The 19,745-nt window shown below is 36.3% G+C and overlaps 1 protein-coding gene across 2 annotated transcripts in view; it reads right to left on the bottom strand.

The window, feature by feature from the left end:
* The window catches only part of LOC127999450 (EGF-like repeat and discoidin I-like domain-containing protein 3), a 174,740-nt gene that overhangs the window by 1,826 nt on the left and 153,169 nt on the right, over positions 1–19,745 (bottom strand). For both annotated transcript variants that reach the window (XM_052592186.1, XM_052592187.1), the window contains one exon: positions 13,620–13,775. In XM_052592186.1, the coding sequence (XP_052448146.1) occupies positions 13,620–13,775 (156 nt within the window). The remainder of the gene's footprint in view (positions 1–13,619; positions 13,776–19,745) is intronic.

Raw genomic sequence — 19,745 nt, 5'->3', positions numbered from 1 at the left:
CAACTCTCTCCAATGTACTCTGAGCCAGATCGGGGAGAAATGTCATAAAAAAAATAAAAAAAAACGGATTTGGTAAAAGGGCAGCTCAAAACAAACCCATTTGCTGAACTTCTCATCTAATGCCCTGTGTGTTTGCAGGGAATCTACATACAGAAGAATGTTTTTTCAGTGCCAAGCTTTTCCCAACATGCTTTTATAATGATAAAGTCTGCATACTTTGGCCGTGAGCGTCGATAGATAGTATGGCAGGAAATACATGAGAGTTAAGCAAGATTTATTTGGCTACTCTTATGTCTTTCATTGACATTTTATAACCCTGATGACACCACAGGCGCCTGTGTGATTCTAATATGGCCAATTACAGTACAGTATATGCAAAATCAAACACGAGTGTATGTGCAGGCAGTGTTGTGGATGAACGCTGAATCTGTGGGAAAAAAATCAAATATAAATCAAGTGGTTCACAAAGAGTCCATCAGAGCTATTTCTATTGACCAATTGATTTGAGACTTCGTACCAAAGTCACCCAACCCTCATTATTTGTGTTTGTAAAGATAAGCTGTATCATCTGATGGATAACTTAATTGCTGCTATTGAACTATACTTTAAATTATGAATACCTTTAGAATTTGCACAAATAGGTTATTTGATACTGTCTGTAACTGTAACAGGGCTGTAACAGCACACAAAAATCATGGTTTGGTACATATTTTAAGTCACAGTTTGGTATGTTTTTGGTACAGTGGGAGAAAAAAAAACATTGCATAAAAAAGGGGGGAAAAAAGAAAGAAACTGATTTACTGTACAAACTATGCCACTATCTTTAAATAATAATACTAATAAATTGTCAATATTGCTGAAAACATGAATTTTATGGGAAACATAATTTGAAATGCTTTCACTTTTGAATGCAAATTATTTTAGCATTATTAATATCTAAGTAAGAATTATTATGCTTCCATGTCATTGCTCTCCGTCTGTTAGACATACATGCATGCACTCCGATACTCATTCTTTAAAAGATTTACTTGCTTGCTGTCAGGATGATCCTTAATGCAAAATGGAAATACTGGCATGACTTTCTAACATTTAGATAAGAATACAAATGTAGGATATAAGTCGTGCACTGAGGAAAAGACGTTTCAGATGCATTAAACAGCACACACATCTGGCACACAAGTGCAGTGGTTAAAACAATGCTGTATTCAATTGGTATACAAATGTGCCAAACTGAAAGACTTGTACAGGAATTTTTTGGTATGATTATGTGTACCATTACATCCCTAAATTGAATTTACCTCTTAAACTGATTTGTAACAAGTCACAATACAATGCCCATGATGCAAATATTACAACCAGAAATAATTATAATAATGATGTATAAGCTGTTGCATTTAAAGGTAAATATTGCTATAACCAACATTGTAATGTTAAGCTGTACCATCTTAAATAAATAAAAGCAGTGACATATCCTTTGTCCTGTAATACGGTGAACAAGTGTTAACAGCTTATTGAAAATCTAGAATAACATCATGATTTTTCAATTTAATTATGAGAGTTTGAGCTGAAGATCTGTAAAATTAAAATGAACTCCACTAACTAGGTAAGGTTAATTACCTGAACAACAGATATTGTTGCTATTCAACTAGAAAAAGCTGCTAAATAAAAACAGACTCATAGAGGTGTAATGTAGTGAACATCTCTTTTATGGTACTTAATGCATTTTAGTCTTTCACGCAACAGTAAACACTAAAACTCAAGTGAAAGCTTTAGCTTTATGTGACCCTTTCCAAATGAGACATCTCACTCTTCTGATGTACCCCCCTGAAGAAATGATGGAAACAAGTCACTCTCAATTACCTTCTCTCCCTGCGCACCCAAGAATATTCGGAACAATTATGCATAAAAGCTGAAAAGAAAACAAATCTCTAAGACATCCCATAAATCTGTGTCTGGTGTTTACTGCTTAATCTAATCCCCTCACTGCTCCTCTCATCACTGCAGAGCCATGCAACGAAAGTTGTCTTTAGAACACTTATGGCATGCAGAAACAAATGGAGGATTATCTAAGTAGGTCCATCAGGTATAACAGATATTCTGTTTAGAGGTGAGGGCTTTTGGAGTTTGATCACAAGGGAAGGACACTTTATCACTTCATAGAATCTGCAAGCTGCAAGACTGCTCAATTAATAAACATGTGCTCTGAAGTGGGTCCCTTCTATGGAGAGGATCAGTGTAAAAATCCCTTGAGTGATACTCAAAGTGGCAAGGCAATCTCAAGTCCTTTTGCAGCATGGCAAAACAAGGTTGTCTGTAGAGAGATCTGAGTATTAAATCTAAGCAAGGATTTTGCAACTGATTCAATTCTGCCACTGACAGACAGACAGAGATAGATAGACAGATACTGTACATCTGGAATGGCATAAAGGAGAGTAAAGATTGTGTAGTCAGTAAATATACTACATAGACCGTTAACAGCAAAATAATTAAACAACCAAGCACTTTCTACCTTTCAGAATTGATCTCTGCTCAAACAGGTTCTTGAGGTCTAGTAATCGTGGTCTGCTTTTCATTTCCAGATCTCACATTTCTGCTTCTGTTCAGCACATTTTATGTGTGTAAAATGGAAGAAACTTAAACACAAAAATGTAATTTTCAAGTTAAAATTGTGAGGAGTAAAATGTAAAACAGTAATAACAGTCAGTTCAAATAGCACATGAGTACATACGATATAAGATTATCATATGAGCTGAGGGAAGATTTTGTGTTTATCCGTAGCCAAAATGTTTTGTTTTAGCTGTGGCTGTGAGCTGGGAATTCCTTTCTGTCGTGGGATAGAGCAATGTTTGTGTACAGGGCTCATCATTTCTGAAATGTGATTTGCTTTGATGTAGAATTTGACAATCATCAGTGCCACATAATTAACCCTTTTCAAAACCTGCCTCCCTTCCTACATAGGCTATTGCCTTCAAAAGCAGCATAACTGTCATGTTAACCTTATAAGTGACTGATTTGAAATGCTCCACATTCAGGCACCACAATAATACCAACTGAACTGATTTCAATAGAACCTACACGACTGTAAAGAAAGCATGTCATGATACTGTAAGTAGTATAAATACACAGCCAAAAACACCCTCTATGAAACTGAGCATCTATTAAGTACAACAGCATCTTTTATATATTCCTAGATATATAATATTGTTTTATCTTATGTGCTAGCTTGCATTATCCATATAGTTTGCTCATCTGAGCAAAATTCATATTTTGCACTGTTCCAACCTCATCTGTAGAGCACTAGCTCGCTCAATTTAATGTTATTAACTAATGATGGAGATATTGCATGAGCTTTCGCCTTTTCCTGACACTGTCTGCACTGTCTATAAAAGTAAGTGTTTATGAAGTGGCAGGCCACATTATTTACCCAGAGGGCTGACATCCCACACCCTGACAGGGACCAAAAGAGGACACAATCGCTAAAACAAACAAATCTCAAACAATACTGTAGATCAAATGTGAGGGCTCCACAGGTACATTTGTTCTGTTTCCCCTGAGCGCTGATAAAACGGAGAAGCTCTGGTGTGACACAGCAGGAAAGCAATCCTATTAGGACCTGATCTGAATTTCTGTCATGACACAGATCTGTGCCAACCTTTCACTGCTTATTACCTGTAAATAAGCAAGCTTAGGGTGGCAGTTTTCAAATTATGGTTGTGTAATTTATGAAGCTGCAATTGATTATAATATTTATTCATGTTTAATACATAATTAATACATTACACATTTAGTATACATATTCTTAAGCAGTTTTTAAACAGTTGTTTTAAATAAATTATACTAATACTATTATATATATATATATATTATTTCTGCTTTTTGTAATGTATTTTGACCAAATAAATGCAACCTTGGTGATCTTAAATTCTTACTGACACCAAACTTTTAAATGGGAGTATGTATTTGAGAATATTTAAAACTCCAATCAGTTTAAAAGGTTCTGATCAGTTTTTCTAGAAATACACAATTACAAATGGATAGTAAGGCAGACCACTATATATTCATATTTGGCCATTAAGCCACAGCACACAGTTCATTTAACTTATGACAATATAACACATTACCAAACTGCCACTTTTTCCCACACCCATCAAGAGGCTGTTCAGCGATTCTAAATTGATTCTGTGTAAGAGAGGGAATCTCAGTGAATGCTAGTCAATATACTGGGCTAATGCAACTGCTGTTCTGGAGCTCATCTCACCTGAACACAGTAAATAGTAGGTTGCATTGTTTTCAATTTAATCTTCAAGGCCCATCACCCTCAGAACCCTATTGCCAACAACCAGATAAATAGCACTTTAAGACAACCATTAGATCAACTCCAAATCTGAAAGGTTAAAAAAGAGATATGATACAATCTGATATTGCATTTTCTCCCTTGAGTTGAAAGCAGCTGGGGATATGAGGGGGTGAAATAAGATCTCAGTAAAGCTTGAAAGCTGTATTCTTACTATGGAGTGATAAGAACAAGATCACGTGATATGTTTAGAAGAGTGACCAAAACATGCCCCTTTGCCAGCTATGAGGCCATCTTTAAATTTTTCATGTTCAGAAATAAAATCTGTTCTCTGAACGTCAAATTTGCTATTTAAAACTCTTCATATGATTGTCTGCATGTTTAGACAGTTTTTCAAAAATGTTTAGGGTCTATTGAATGAAAATGATCCCTGTGAGATGCTGAAGGAGTGAATGAGGCTTGAGAGAGTTTTGAGTTAGGGCGCGGGCGCAGCCTCTGCCGCGTTGCCAGATCCAGCAATATAATCAATACTTAATTTGACACTTTAGAAAGTTAACAAAGTGGGATATATTTATCTTATCTGAAAAGTATTTGAATTATATATATATATATATATATATATATATATATATATATATATATATATATATATATATATATATATATACAGGGTTCTAAATTAACACCCACCAACCCGCCAAATGCGGGTTAAAATTCATTTTGGCGGGTGTTAATTAAATCTTACTAGGCAGTTTGGCTGGTGATGCATGACATGAGGTTCTGTTCTTGGTCATTTATCCCCCTGGCAGCACTTCCTACATTTCCCACGAACACTGTGCTGTAATGCTACGTGATGACGTTTCATATGCTCATTGGCTGCACGCAGTTTGCAGTGAAACCAGCGCGAAAAAACATGGAAACGAATAGCGTCCATCAGAAAACACAAGGAAGAAGAATGAATGGAGCCAGAGCAGGGAGCATAGACTGAAAGATGAGGGAGTTAGCTATTAAAGAAAAAAATTAAGATTAAACTAAATGTGGCGGTGGTTGGGACAGATTTCTGGGGGCGAAAAGAGGAACGAGGCAGGGGATGAGGATATTAAGGAGAGCCCCGCACGTCACCTGTAGGAGAAAAAAAATCAATCCGTGACGACGGTTTTGCAATCCGTCCCCTCAGTTTATAAACCGTACTCACAAATTCATTAAACTGTTCCCTCGGTTTAACAAATTGTACCCACGGATTAACAATCCGTTCCCACGAATTCCCAATCCGTGCGCTCAGATTTTGTAAAACGTACCCTCGGTTTTTTAAATCTGTACCCACAAATTCATAATCCGTGCGCACACTTTCACAATCCGTTCCCTCGGATTTGTATTTGTAAACTGACACGCATTTGTAGCTCCGCCCCCACCGGCAGATTCATTTCTGTTTATTAAACATTATTTTTCATAGTATCCAATGAGTCCACGATCAGCATTCACAAATAGTCTTCTTTTTAGCGTTTATTTTAATAGTGATTATTATATTAATCACCAATAGGATAAGACACAGCCGCCTGTGTTTTATGACCAAAAAAAAAAAAAAAAAACGCTAAAAAGAAAAAGAAAATAAGGGTAAAAAGCAATACAAAACAAATAATATGCCGGTTATGTTTTCATTCCTTTTCTCTCTAACTGAATGCAATGTTATTTTCGGCCTCATTATTTATTAATAACATTAACAGTGAAACATGCATCTAACTCCGGCAGGTGGGGTGGATGGAGCTTAGTATAATAAAATCAGAAAAATAAGTCTTCATGCATGTTAAGAAAGAATTGTAGACAAGCATTTACAAAACTGTCAAAGTTTATTTAAAAATAAAGCAATACATGAATTATTTTCTTGTAATCGTTTATTTAGCCTACAAATTAAAATGATAAAAATAACTTTATTTTTATTTTTATCATTATTATATATTATTATACAGGTTATGCATAAGAATCTTTTATCCAAAACAATTTACAACAGGAACAGGAAAAAACAGGAAAAATTTACTCCAGAGTTAGTCACAATGCCAGGTTTATTTTACAATAATAATCAGTTGCTATTATAAGATTATTCCTTTATTATTATTAAACCTATTCCACATAATAATAGTCAATAAAACTGTATGTTAATAGGAGCTTGCTGCATGAATCCGTGAGTACGGTTTACAGATCCGTGGGAACGTATTGCGAAAGTGTGCGCACGGATTATGAATTTGTGGGTACGGATTCAAAAACCGAGGGTACGGTTTACAAAAACTGAGCGCACGGATTGGAAATTCGTGGGCATAATTTGTTAAACCAAGGTAACGGTTTATGAATTCGTGAGTACGGTTTATAAACTGATGTTTTTCATGCCAACAATGTTAATAAAATGATCAAATGCATTTAGTGGCACTCATAATTTGTTATTTTTACCGGAAAAAAAAAAAATGGCTAGTGGAAATTCTGATTGGCTGGTAACTTTAGAAAGTTACCAGCCACATTTGCTGGTGATAAAAAAAGTTAATTTAGAACCCTGTATATATATATCTTTGGCGGTATGGTTCCATATGGGGGTTCTTACTCCCAGAATAATTGACATACGAGAGCTTTAACATTAACCCCCCGGAACCATGAATTTTAGAAATACATAACAATTAAGTCTTTAAAGCAAACAGTGATAATCATGTGGATGTGGCAGTGATACGTCTATCCTGTAGCCTGTTTATGAAGATGGGTGACTCACAGCGGTGAGGTCAATACCAGCTAAGATTTTTGGAAGCCTTAGTGATCTGAAACAAAGAAGACGACAGCCAGAAGGTGCGCAGTAATGTGCTCATGCTTATAATGGGGAGGGAGGGAGGGTTGCGAAAGGTTGAGCATACTTACCGAGCCATAGTGCCACGTATATATAGGTCCCGTGTCTAATAGGAGAGAGGTGGTGATTGGAGCGATTTGACAGCTGACCGCATCAGCTGTTCACAGCCTTGCCTCAATGGCCTGACTGAACTGACGCTGCGCTCGATTAGTTACATTTTCACAGAATCATGCTAAAAACATTCATAAGGGCACTAGATAAAGTTATTATCTATATAGCAATTGTTATTAATGAAAATTATAACTGTAACGATATACAAATCTCCATATTCATCGGGAAGAAGGAGGCGGGAACCGGCGCACAATCAAAACAAAATTTTAATATTCAAAATAAATAAAACAGCAAAACACAAATAAAAAGCAAACACATAAAATATTGTCCAGGCCTGGTCCTCTCTCGTCCTTCACGGTCGTCGCTCCAGTTTTATATCCTTCCATCTCCTACGTGGGACTCGATACTGGCGGTGGGGCGCAGGTGTAGCTCATCTCCAATCACTACACCTGGCCTCACTCCTCGTTCCCACGCCTCTCGGCCCCGCCCCACTCGCCACAATAACATATGTGTATTGTTGCATGAATAATAAGCAACTGATAAAATTATCCACCCCAAACCTATATTAAGGTATAAACAAATTTTGATGCAAGAAATATGGTATAATTGTGGTACAATGTTCATCCCTCCAAAACACCAGAAAATATCTTTCTGTCTCAAATGTGTTTATTACATAATGAGTTTGTAGGGGTTAGTATAGCACAGTCCCCCCCCCCCCCCAGACCGATTTTCAAACCCTGGCTAATGCCATGACGGAAACATGCCAAAAATCACAAAACATTTTTTTTTCCCAACATAGAAAAAAGGAAGAAACTGCCTGTACTGTCCATCTATATCAAGTCTTCACAGATATTAATGCAGGCATTTCAGAGGAACACCTCTAAAATTCAGAAGGTGCTCTCCTTAATAATACCCACTATGCCCTTTGCGGTTCACTAAGCCTCACCTGAACTTCCTGCTCAGTGGCTGGAAATATAATTTTACTTTTCCCATCCAATCAGTTCTGGTCTGTGCCTTCTATTTAACCCATTGGGCAATGTTTCCACAGTATTGATTTCTGCAATGAGGACATTAAGAGCACCTTCTACCGAAAGACAAGGGAACTTGTGCCATTCCTGGTTGTAAGTCATGGTTTTGACACCGATACAAATGATACAATAAAAGATTCCATATTGAAGAACCATATATTTCCTTCTGTTCTTACCCATCATGGGAATCCAATCACATATCTTTTCTTTCTTCATTCAAATGCTGATATGAATCTTCTAAGCCTATGCATTGCTGCTAATCAACTGCCATCTTCAAAATTTACAATACAATCAAAAATAACATAGAAGTCAATAAGTATGCATATACACAATGGGAATTTGTCTTGGCGACAGTAGCTTCCAGAGCAGAAGAAAGCACAGACATAGTGCAAACATACATGATACTGCAGACATACATGGGAATTACACCATAGAGATAAAATATAATATTAACATAAGAAAAAAAAAAGAAAATTAAATGCAATATATACAGAATATTATTAGAGAGAGAAAAAAAATATGCTAATTACAAGTGTACATTTTATGTAGTTTACAAATGTAACATACATTTTCAGATGGTACGTATAAATGTGTCAGTTATTATGGATATATAAGTTGAATATAGCTTTCAGAAAAAAAAAAAAAAAAAAAAAAAAAAAATTATTGTGCCCGGATGTTCTGGTTAGTGCTTTGTAGGGCCAAATAGAGGGCAGCATTTGAAAGAGAGAGTGGGCTGGATGTGTGGGATCCAAAGTGATTTGCTTTACCCTTTTCCTCACTCTGGAGGTGTAAAGATCTTGGAGTTTGGGCAGTAATAAGAACAATAATCTTCTCAGTAGTCCTGACTGTCCATTTTAGTCTCTTGATGTCTGACTTCGTAGCTGAACCAAACCAGACTGTTATGGATGAACACAGGACAGACTCAATAATGATGTTTCAGCAGCTCATGTGGCATGTTGAATTTACTAAGTTGGCAAAGGAAGTACAACCTCTGCTGGGCCTTTTTTTTAGCAGTAGAGTCTTTGTAAGTGTCCCTCTTTAGGTCCTAACAGATGGTGACCTTTAAGGTGCATTAAGCGATTTTTTGCCAAACAATGTTAAGATAGCTAGTTAAGATGATTAACTAAACGAGATGCACCAGTGCCAAATTGGATGATTATCTGATCGTTCATCAAGGAGTTCATCTCTGGTAAAACCTTATATAATTATAATGATTAAACACAGAAAAAAAAAGATTAAAAAAAATGGCAGAAGAATTGCGGAGCTCAGCACCATGGTTGCCATTTGTGGCGGCATCTTGATATAGACCACAGAGCTTCATCTTCCTCTTTAGGACCACATCAATGGCACGTGGCTACATGCTTGTATGGGGGAAGGGAATCCACTGACAGCTAATCTTGGGACGCGATGTTATTTACTGCCATCTAATGTGCTATTGACCCCACTGCTTGTGAGGGAATAGTTCTATTCGCAGGCTAATTGACCCCTTGACGTTGACCACAGCTAATCAATGATGTCTTGCATGACTGTGCCAATCAGAGTTTCTTCACTGCCAACAGCTTCAGGTGGGCTGATTAATGTTGACAGAAAACAGGTAAAATCTGTTTTAAAGTTGTTGTTTGTCTAGAAAATATGGGGTTAGTAAGCATTATGTGAGTGTGTTACCAAAATGGCTTGTTTGAAATTATTTGGTGTGTGTCTCTTGAGGCTAAGCACATTTGGGTTTTGCCCAAAGGTAGAGTAAGATCTCAGGAACAGACTACAAGAGATATTAGGCCACACGAGTACACAATGCAGCTACATTTGGTTGTCACTACTCTTCTGAATGCTTAATGCCATTCTTTACATACAGAGTGGGTTATATTGGGGAGTGACAGCCAGAGCAGAATCAGTTTTCATTAAATCCTTGAAGTGTTTACAGAGCCAAGATGAACGAGTTGTTAATGCACTGACGCCACTCTCTTGTGGACCATGAAAACTTGTCAATTTGTCTCTTTTTTTGACAGGTGCAAGGCAAGCAAAGCACAGGGAAACTGTTACATTTATTTACAAACTCTCTTGCCACTATCCTCGCTTCTAGACAGGGCCGGCGCTAGCCATTTGGGTGCCCTAAGCACAAATGCTTGGCGGTGCCCCCCCTCCCCAACCACCCACCCACCAAAGAAATAACTACCATTCAGAATTTCTTAGTTAGGTTCTCTTTACTTCCAAAATAACTGCTGCAAATGAATAATTGGAACTGAACAAAGTAAACACAGAAAGTTAAAAGCGCAAAAAAAGTTTAGTGCAAATAACCGTATAAGTGTATTAATTGTATGAAGTATGAATTTTAAAGTGCACATTTTAAACTGCAAATAACCATGCATAACTGCACCGTATAAATTACTCAACAGAGGGACTACATATCTATAAAGAGACCATTCTGCTATTATATAGAACTATATTAAACATTTCCACTACCATCAGTTGTCAGAGGCCCTACAGAGGCACACGCCTACATTTCCTAGCTGCAAAATCAGCTATCAGCAGTGTTGGGAACGTTACTTTAAAAAAGTAGTTTTAGTTACTCACTACTTGTTCCAAAAAGTACTTGTTCAGTTAGTAACTGAATTACTCTATAATAAAAGTAACTCGTTACCAGGGAAAGTAACTATTTGCGTTACTGAAAAAAAAAAGAAAAAAAAAAAGTTGCTACATGTCAGAGAATTTGTACCTTTTTTTTTTTTTTTTTTTTTTGCAGTTTTCACAAGTCATTTGAAATGAGTAGAACAGACAGGTACATAACTTTCAATATTTATTGCACGTCAACAGACAGTAAGAGTTTTATCCTACACTTCAAGTATTATCTTTGTAAGAAAGGGTGTTTTTGGCCACTAGCTTTGTAGATGCGTGTCACACATTACATGTACACATTACATGCACGTTCTTGCCTTTGACCAAAATGAATTTGAAGTAGTGCTTATATCTTAACCTTGAAAATGCCAACTTTTCATCAGATTGCTCCTGACTCGCCATCTCTGCTGCGAATCTCTGTGTAGCTGTTGCGTGTGTGTGTGTGTTTGGTGCCGCTGGCGTGTGTGCTGGCATGTGTGTAAAAACACTGGCTATGATTGGCTACCATGAAACACATGACACCAGAGGGAGACTGGCACAGAGATTCACTTTTTCTCGACTAATTTGGTCTGAGCCTATATTACTTTTGTATTGCTTTTGTATATTAACATGCTTTTATAAATATTTTATTTGTTATCCATACTAGTAGCCTATTGTGACAATTTTTTCACGACCCAGATTTTTTGGTGCCCCCCCAAGAACTTGGTGCCCTACGCGCAGTGCGTAATGTGTGTGTGCAGAGCGCCGGCCCTGCTTCTAGAGATTGCTAGTAGAATTACATATTTTTTATACCTTATGTCGTCTGGAAATTAGCAATTGACAAAAAAAGCTAGGATTTTTCCAGACAAGTTCTGTGACCATTAAAAAAAAGTTTCTACTTCATATTTTGTTTTTCACCAAGATAATCTAAAAAGCTTAAATGCAATCATGCGTTATAGACGGTATGTCAATCAGTGCAGTTACATTGGTCTCCCATAAGGTGGCGGTAAGACATTGTCTTTAAAACCATTAATTCAACTACACATTCAAAAACACTGATTCATTCAAAAAGAGATGTAATGAAACGTTGAAGTCATGTTAGCTTTGAGCATCACTTTCAGAGATTTATATTTTACAAATATGACTTGGCCTGAACGACAGATGCAAGTTATTGTGGTTATCGATATACATTCTTTTTACAAGTTGAAATGTAGTTAAAATGGTATGCAAAAGAAGATGTAGAAGCAGACTAGTACCGTATTTCGACAATGACAATAATTCCGACAATCTTGGTAGGGTGTCAATTTAGCAACTTGTCGCCAAATAAACGCACACACACAAGTAAAAAAAAAGAAATAATAATAATAGTAGTGTGTATATATATATATATATATATATATATATATATATATATATATATATATAATATTTTTTTTTTTCACTGTGTAATGCCATAGCAACAACCCAGAACACCTTAGAAACTTAGTAACACCCTGAATTCTACTCTAAACTTACAACCTCTTACAACATTCTAGCATTATGCCAAAAACTTGGAATCGGGTCATGTTAAAGGCTATACTAAAATTTGTTTTATCCTCATAAGAACCATAAAAAGAAAAAATTAGTATGGGAATTTTCGTGCTTACTGCTGCCTCCATTAAAAAAAAAAAAAAATAATAATAATAATAAAATATATATATATATATATATATATATATATATATAGTGATTTCTACACTTTATCCAGAAATTACAGTTTATTGCATCTTATAAGCAAGTATGATTAAACATTTTGTGAGATGTAGTTTTATGTCATAAAACTGGAGCTAAGAACTTTGGGAAAACTGAAAAAAAAAATCATTAAAGAAGAAGTGAGAAACACTGGGGTGCAGATCAGCTTTTAATCATCTCATTATAATCGAAGGAAGCTATCTCTGGCTTTTCACATTTTCATCTGAAGATCCATGCTGTGCTTTGCTTGCCAAGGTGTTGACCCTGTGCCAGCTAATATTCACCGGCTCTCTTCCAGCCATGGCACACATCTTTATAACATTAGCCAAATGCAGTGCAAATCTCAGTGCTGAATATGAACTAAAATAAGAGCTGTGACACAGGGCTGTGTGACAAACATTACAAATATTAAGGTCACAAAGAGACATATGTCTACTGCTAAAAGCCATGTTTCAGTCAACTTTTAGCTTTTTCATTTAACAACCCTGACTCCCAGATAAAAGTGTATCTTTTTCAAAAACTAGCAAGTATATTCAACAATGTTTCCAGAACGTACATAGACAAACAAACCCTGCCGTTGCTAGGTTTAAATAACGCCAGAAGCCTCATAAGACAAGCTCAGGCAAATGGAATGGACATTTGTAACCCACTAGAGCCTTGTAAACAAACATGTTTGGCACACTTTTCACTGAGACTGGGCAGATTGAACCATTATCTGGTTGTAGGCAGACCATAGAGAGAGAGAGAAAGAAAGACAGAGTCTGCCCTGGGACAGTGCAGAAGGGAGGGCATGGGAGGAGAATATACAACCCTCATTCCAGACAAGGAGGTGCTTCTTTCATTGACTTTGGGATGTAAACTTATCCATGGAAGCCAGGTTTACGAAATAAACTAGAGTAGTGTTTAGGTTTAGCAAAAAAAATAAATAAAATACAACCTTTAGATCAAGGCAATTCAGATCAACCTTGAGATAAAAGTGCCTTTGGTTAAAAGATAAATGTTCTTTTGGTCTTGCGATAAGTTTTTGAAATAATCCTACCTTGTCTGTCTTCTGTTTTTCATCTTGATATATAAGCCATCTCTCGCCATTATTGCTGTAAGCCAGTTTGTAGGAGCCGACAAACTGAACATGCCCAAAGTCTTTCGCCCCCTGGGTAATAACGCCTGTTATTTTTGTTGGCCGAAGCATGTCAACCTGAAACACAGAGAACGAGAGAGAGAGAGAGAGAATGAGAGCGTTCTTCTATCAAGCAAGAGATTTTATTGATTACTTGACTCCCCAAATAGACTGAATCTTCCACTCTAATCTTCGACAATAACTTCTAAAGATACTGTACATTTGTTTGGAGGGTATCATCAATTATTCAAAGCAAAGTGGGCAATAAGAAGTATCCTTTTATTTCAGCTCAGCAAAACTGTGATTGCTAGCCACAGCAATATGATAATTGCATTTGGTTAATATTTTATGCACTTGTATTTACTAAGATTTTTTTTTATTGCAAAACTGCAGAGCAACCCCCCCCCCTTTTTTTTGTTTTATTTACTTGTGCTTTGTGTGTGTGTGTGTATATGTGTTTGTGTGTATATATATATATATATATATATATATATATATATATATATATATATATATATATATATATATATATATATATATGTGTGTGTATATGTATGTGTCCTTACTAAACTTGTTAGAGACCAGGGCCGCAGCAGTCTCAATAAAGTTTGACGTTTTCAGTCATTATTATTTCAACTGCATTTGAACTACACCACAAAAAAGAAGAAGAATGGATTAAACTACACCACAAAACAAAAGAAAACCACAGCTCATATGTACAGGTAGATATTCAGAATAGTGTTGGTTAAGAAAAAAAATAGACCCACTGCACTTCATGACAAGAATAAATACACCAAACAGTCAAAAGCCATTGAGTTGTGGTTCAGTGAAATCCATTCTCAGTTGTCCATAGTTTTACAATGTATGAAGGTCAGCTAACACAGAAATCACTTATAAAACAACCAGATTTCTGTTGATCAGTGTGATGAATCTGTGCATGAACTTAAACTGTTGTGAAATTGGCATGGGGAAATCTTATCGTCTGGATTGCATTTGAAATGAAAATTTGCAGCGCAATGGTAAATGCGACTGGACTTTGTTTTTATTTATTTTTTATTTTCATTTTACATGCACTGTTAGCAATTGATGTAATTTTTACAATAAATTTTACAACAACGCACTGTATTCATGTTTTTGTTGTAAATCCAAATGCATGATGGGAAATTAACGGACAGTCCTGTAAAATTATTGTAACTACACTGTAGAAGCATTTTTTTACAGCAACCGCATAGCATTGTGGGATCGCTGGTGTTTGAATTTTGAAATTACGCGGCCAACGGACGGTACCAGAAGTATTTTAACATTTTTTTGGAAGAAAGAACATGTCTCAGGTATGTAACATAAAATTTGTTTTATAAGTCTTTATATATTAATACTGGTGATCTGAGTGAGTGCTGATTGTTTCATTTGGTATAATTCAGTGGAATAGGGTGAAGTTAGTTAAAATCGCGTCTTCATACTCTATCCAGATTTACATCGCAAGAACTTTACCCAGAAACTATGGACTTTGAGCTGGAACTCGGTGTGCTTCCACCGCAGCTTCCATGATCTAAATAAAGTTATGGGTAAAAAAAATGCCCCTCAGAAAGTCCCTGCTCGCGAGGTACTTGTTCAAAGGTAACGTTACTGAACTTTCGGGAGTGGCAATGCAGCATTGTAATTTCAACCGCCGTTTCTTTTGATAATTTTTGAAATATTACTGTCATCGTGTCATGAAAGGTATAGTGTTTTAACTATTTCAGGCGAGAATGTAGTTGTTTAAAACTCAAATATGCGGTTTATTTATAAAGACTGCGTCTATTAAAAAATGTGTTTCGCTGATGTCGGAGACGGTCAACTCCACGCGATCAGCGGGAGCTCAGTGATCATTAATCCGTCGGGAGCACTCTCAACTCGGCTAGACCTTCTGACATTTGCCGCTGGCTGTGATGTCTCTTTAGTGGTAAAGCATAAAATATAATTCGTTTTGGGTGAACCGAACAGGTAATCTTTGGTCTTTATTCAGTTAATCTTTTAATATGTTAAAATGAAAAAAAGGAAACAATAGGGTACTGTTTGGTATAATATTTTGTTTTATATTATGAAGGCCTAACGTTACACATTTCCTTGAACTTCATTTCTGCGGCTATTAATATGTTTAACAAATTAAAATGAGAACGAAAGGAGGCAGTGGTGTTTGATATCATATTTCATCTTATTGAAATGAGGTGGGGTCGGTGGAAACGCGGCATAACCGTACCACGGTCATGAACGGTCAAGGCAGAAGGAAAAGACTGCGCGGGAACAGATGTAGACACTCCGCAGAATCAGCTGCACACTTGCTGCTAGATGGAACATACGTTTGCTTGCTTTAAGCCCTGTTAATAATTGTCATATGGTTATATGTCAAAGAAGAAAGGAAAGGCTGTAATTCAACATAATCCTATTGCATCCTTAAAATGCCTAGTCTAAATTAGGAAAAACCATACCATAACTTTGTCTCCCACCTGATAAAATTGGTACTTTTGCCAATTCTGCCAATACTGCCACTCATGCGTGTGTAGTGAAGGGTTCTAGTGCTCTTTTAGTTATCATATTGTGTATGCATTTCAGGAGAGGCACTAAGTGCAGACAAATGGATGATGTCTTTGGAAGGGACAACTGTGAGATGGGGCCCCACAACAACCTTCTGAATGGAGTCCAGCGACCTTCGCTGTCTACGTGTCTAACTAACAGTATCCTAAAGAGGCCTCAAGCACTAAAGGTATGTTAAAACTGTTTGCACACTTATAAAGAAAATAGACTCTATGATATACTCTATGCATTGATGTCAAAAGACAGGTTTCCATCCAATTCCTTTGCACCTTTTAAGCGCATTCGTAGAAATTTGGCAAAGAAACCCTATAACTGGAGAGCATTTCCATCAGCTCTTTTATGTAAATTGGAAATGGACAGGAGAGTAGTCATGAAACGATGTGGGATCAAAACTTAAGGGGCAACTTAAAACAGCCGATAGAGTTGCAACAAATGTGCATTTATGTTGCATTTATTAGCAAGTCAATCCACATAAAAAGTTTTATTCACATTAGAATATTTTCTGTGAATTTGAACCGTTTCCATTCAGGATTTTTTTGTTTGTTTTCAAAATGTTAAAATGTGCATTAAAAAGCTGGATGGAGACAAAGCTAATGCTATTAAGTGTCTAATATAGAGTTGGTATTGCCCTGCAAGACATTTATGTAAACACAGAGAAGTCTGACAGACAGCAGTTTAACATTACAATTTTCATTAAGTAAATTTTGGGGGTTCAAGTCATTAGATGTGATTTTACTTTTTCCTTTCTCTTTGGAGTGTTACAAGCTCTTGGTGAATGAAGAAGATCTGTATAGGGTGGCCATATGCACCGTTCATACGGGACACGTCCCCGTCAGGATTTTAATATTGCCTAAAACATCCAGGTCGATCGAGAGCTAAAGAGAGCAGAACAGACAGCTCTTTATGCTTTTGAAATTGCTCTCATATGTTTGTTCGTTCATTTGAATTGAAGCGTCACTCTTAAACACTGTTTCTTTAAAAAGGGAAACTACTTTGTTTGGCCTTCCAAAAGAGAATACGACTAGAAATCATGTTTATATCACATTTATAATGGGTTTTGACATTATAATGAAATAAACATTATTTAAATGTTTGTCTCGTTGCTTCGGCCGGACAGGGCACAGTATGTTAAGAGGCATAACATTTCAGTCACATTATAGATAGATTGGATAGCTGGTCAATCAGAGCACACTTCGCTTTTCAGAACGATGAGCTTTGTAAAAATCAACACGTTTCAGAAGGCGAGGAGAGGAGTACCTGTAGAGGAGAAACAATAATGTGTTTTTTTAACCTTAAACCGCTTAAACATTTCATTACAGCAAATACACAAAATAATGTTCTTTTTAGCAACGTCATATGACCCATTTTGTAGACACTTTTGTCCAAAGCGACATTCAATTTACAGTGCATACAGTGACATTATATATTTAAGAAAAACAATGTAAAAGCCAATGTAATTCTAAATGTTATGTTGTTAAATGTGTTGATGTTAAATAAATACATCAACGTCATTTTTTTACTACAATGAAAGTTTACTTATGTTTTTTTTTTTTACACAGTATTTATCATTACCTGATATGAAAACTTGTTTTCACTCTCTTTTTTTCAGAGCTTTTTGTGGAATCGATTCCAAGATGTCAGCAAAGCAGTGAAGAGACGGGGGATCAACGCACCTGTCTGCACCTTATTAAGAAGACTCCTGGGCTTTGAGTTGATGGGCTAGTATTGATGCCCACCCACACCCCACAGCTTCCCCAGTTCAAGACTGGTTGGGACCTTTTGTTATTTATTACCATGTTCCCCCTGATGATAGACTGTCTGGACGTCTGGAAGTGAGCTAGATTCTTCAGTGAAATTGTAATTTTATTTGTATGAAAAAAAAAAAGATAAAATAAGTTTGTAATATGTGATGTTGCATAGTGTGTTAATAAAAAAAATAATAAAAAGTTGCCATTGTTTTGGTTTTAATTTTGGAAGATGGAAAATTGCAGTATTTTATTATTTTGAATTACAATATTGTAATTGTCTCCTGTAAAATTACAGGAAATTCCTGGCAACTGAGTTGCAGTAAATATACAGGAAATTAAAATAAATTACAGCATTTTACTGTAATAATGCTACTTTAATCACAGTAGCACTGCTGTAAAAATACAGGACTCTATTGTATTAAAAAAACAATATATTACCTGTATATTACTTGCTGTAAATTCACGGCAATTAGTTGCCAGGAATTTCCTGTAAAATTACAATAAATTTTTAACAGTGTGCATAGTGTTCTAAAGCATGCTTACAAGGATTAGTGCCTTACAAATCAACACAACCAAGTCAAAGGTGACAATGGAAAAATAAAAGTTCGATACGATGATATGACAGATAAAACACTGGAAAGAACAGTCAACAGACACAATCTCAGGAGTCTGTGTGTACTGCTACAAAGACTGTGGAAGAGGTTATTTTCTCAGTGGAATCAATGCTCATTTCAACAGTACACTAATAAAGTACTATGGTTTATGTTTCATATTTGTTGAATGTATACAATGTTTACACTGGCAGTCTATGTATACTGTATAGGTTGAGGTTATTGTATGCACTATTGTATAACGATGCCTTACTGTTGCATGGCATAGGCTAAGCTTCTCAACCAAGGTCACTTGAGAAACATTTTCTTTTATTACTCTATAACAGAAACAACAATAAACATTCACTTAACTTTTCTTTAATTACACTCAATAAACACACATATATATGAAGATAATGCCTGCTTTGAAGTATAGATTCATACCCTCTTCCACTATAAAACAGAGATCATTTCATTGACTTGACTCATAAAAATTTTATGTTTGCATATAACAATATATGTGACATTTCCAAAGTGATTGATGTGATAGCAGAAAGGGGAGTGAGTGGTCTGGAGTGAATGGACGTGCTTGACACACCTGCACGTCCTTGATTTCACAAAGAAGCTTGAACCCAAAGCTGATCTCACTCAATAAATCAAGCCATGAACGTCTGAACAAAGGAAGACCTTGATGTTGAGGCAGTAATTGCAGTTACTTATAAACCTGAGGGCACAATTTTTTATCTTTAATGTCAGCGAATGAATTCAGGTACGTTAGCTTGTGAACTGTAAAAAAAAAAAAAAAAAAAAAAAACAGCCTGGAATTACCAACAATTAAAGAGATACTCCATCCCAAAATGAAAATTTTGTCATTAATCACTTACCCCGATGTCGTTCCAAACTAGGGATGCACCGAATCCAGGATTCGGATTCGGCCGAATACTGGGCATTTTAAAGGGGTACGGTTTCGGCCGAACCTTAGTTTTTTTTTTCACCGAACCGAACCCTAGGCTTGCGCTACGCTGGTCGACGTCACGCGCCCGTTGATTGCGTGAGGGTGTTTATATGAGGAGGAACACGGCCCGACAGTTCGCTCTAAACTAAACGGTTCAGGAATCTTGAGCGGCTGGGACGAT

Source organism: Carassius gibelio, chromosome A5 (assembly GCF_023724105.1).
Source record: "Carassius gibelio isolate Cgi1373 ecotype wild population from Czech Republic chromosome A5, carGib1.2-hapl.c, whole genome shotgun sequence".
Classification (NCBI taxonomy): Eukaryota; Metazoa; Chordata; class Actinopteri; order Cypriniformes; family Cyprinidae; genus Carassius; species Carassius gibelio.
This window is presented reverse-complemented; position numbering and strand designations above follow the sequence as displayed.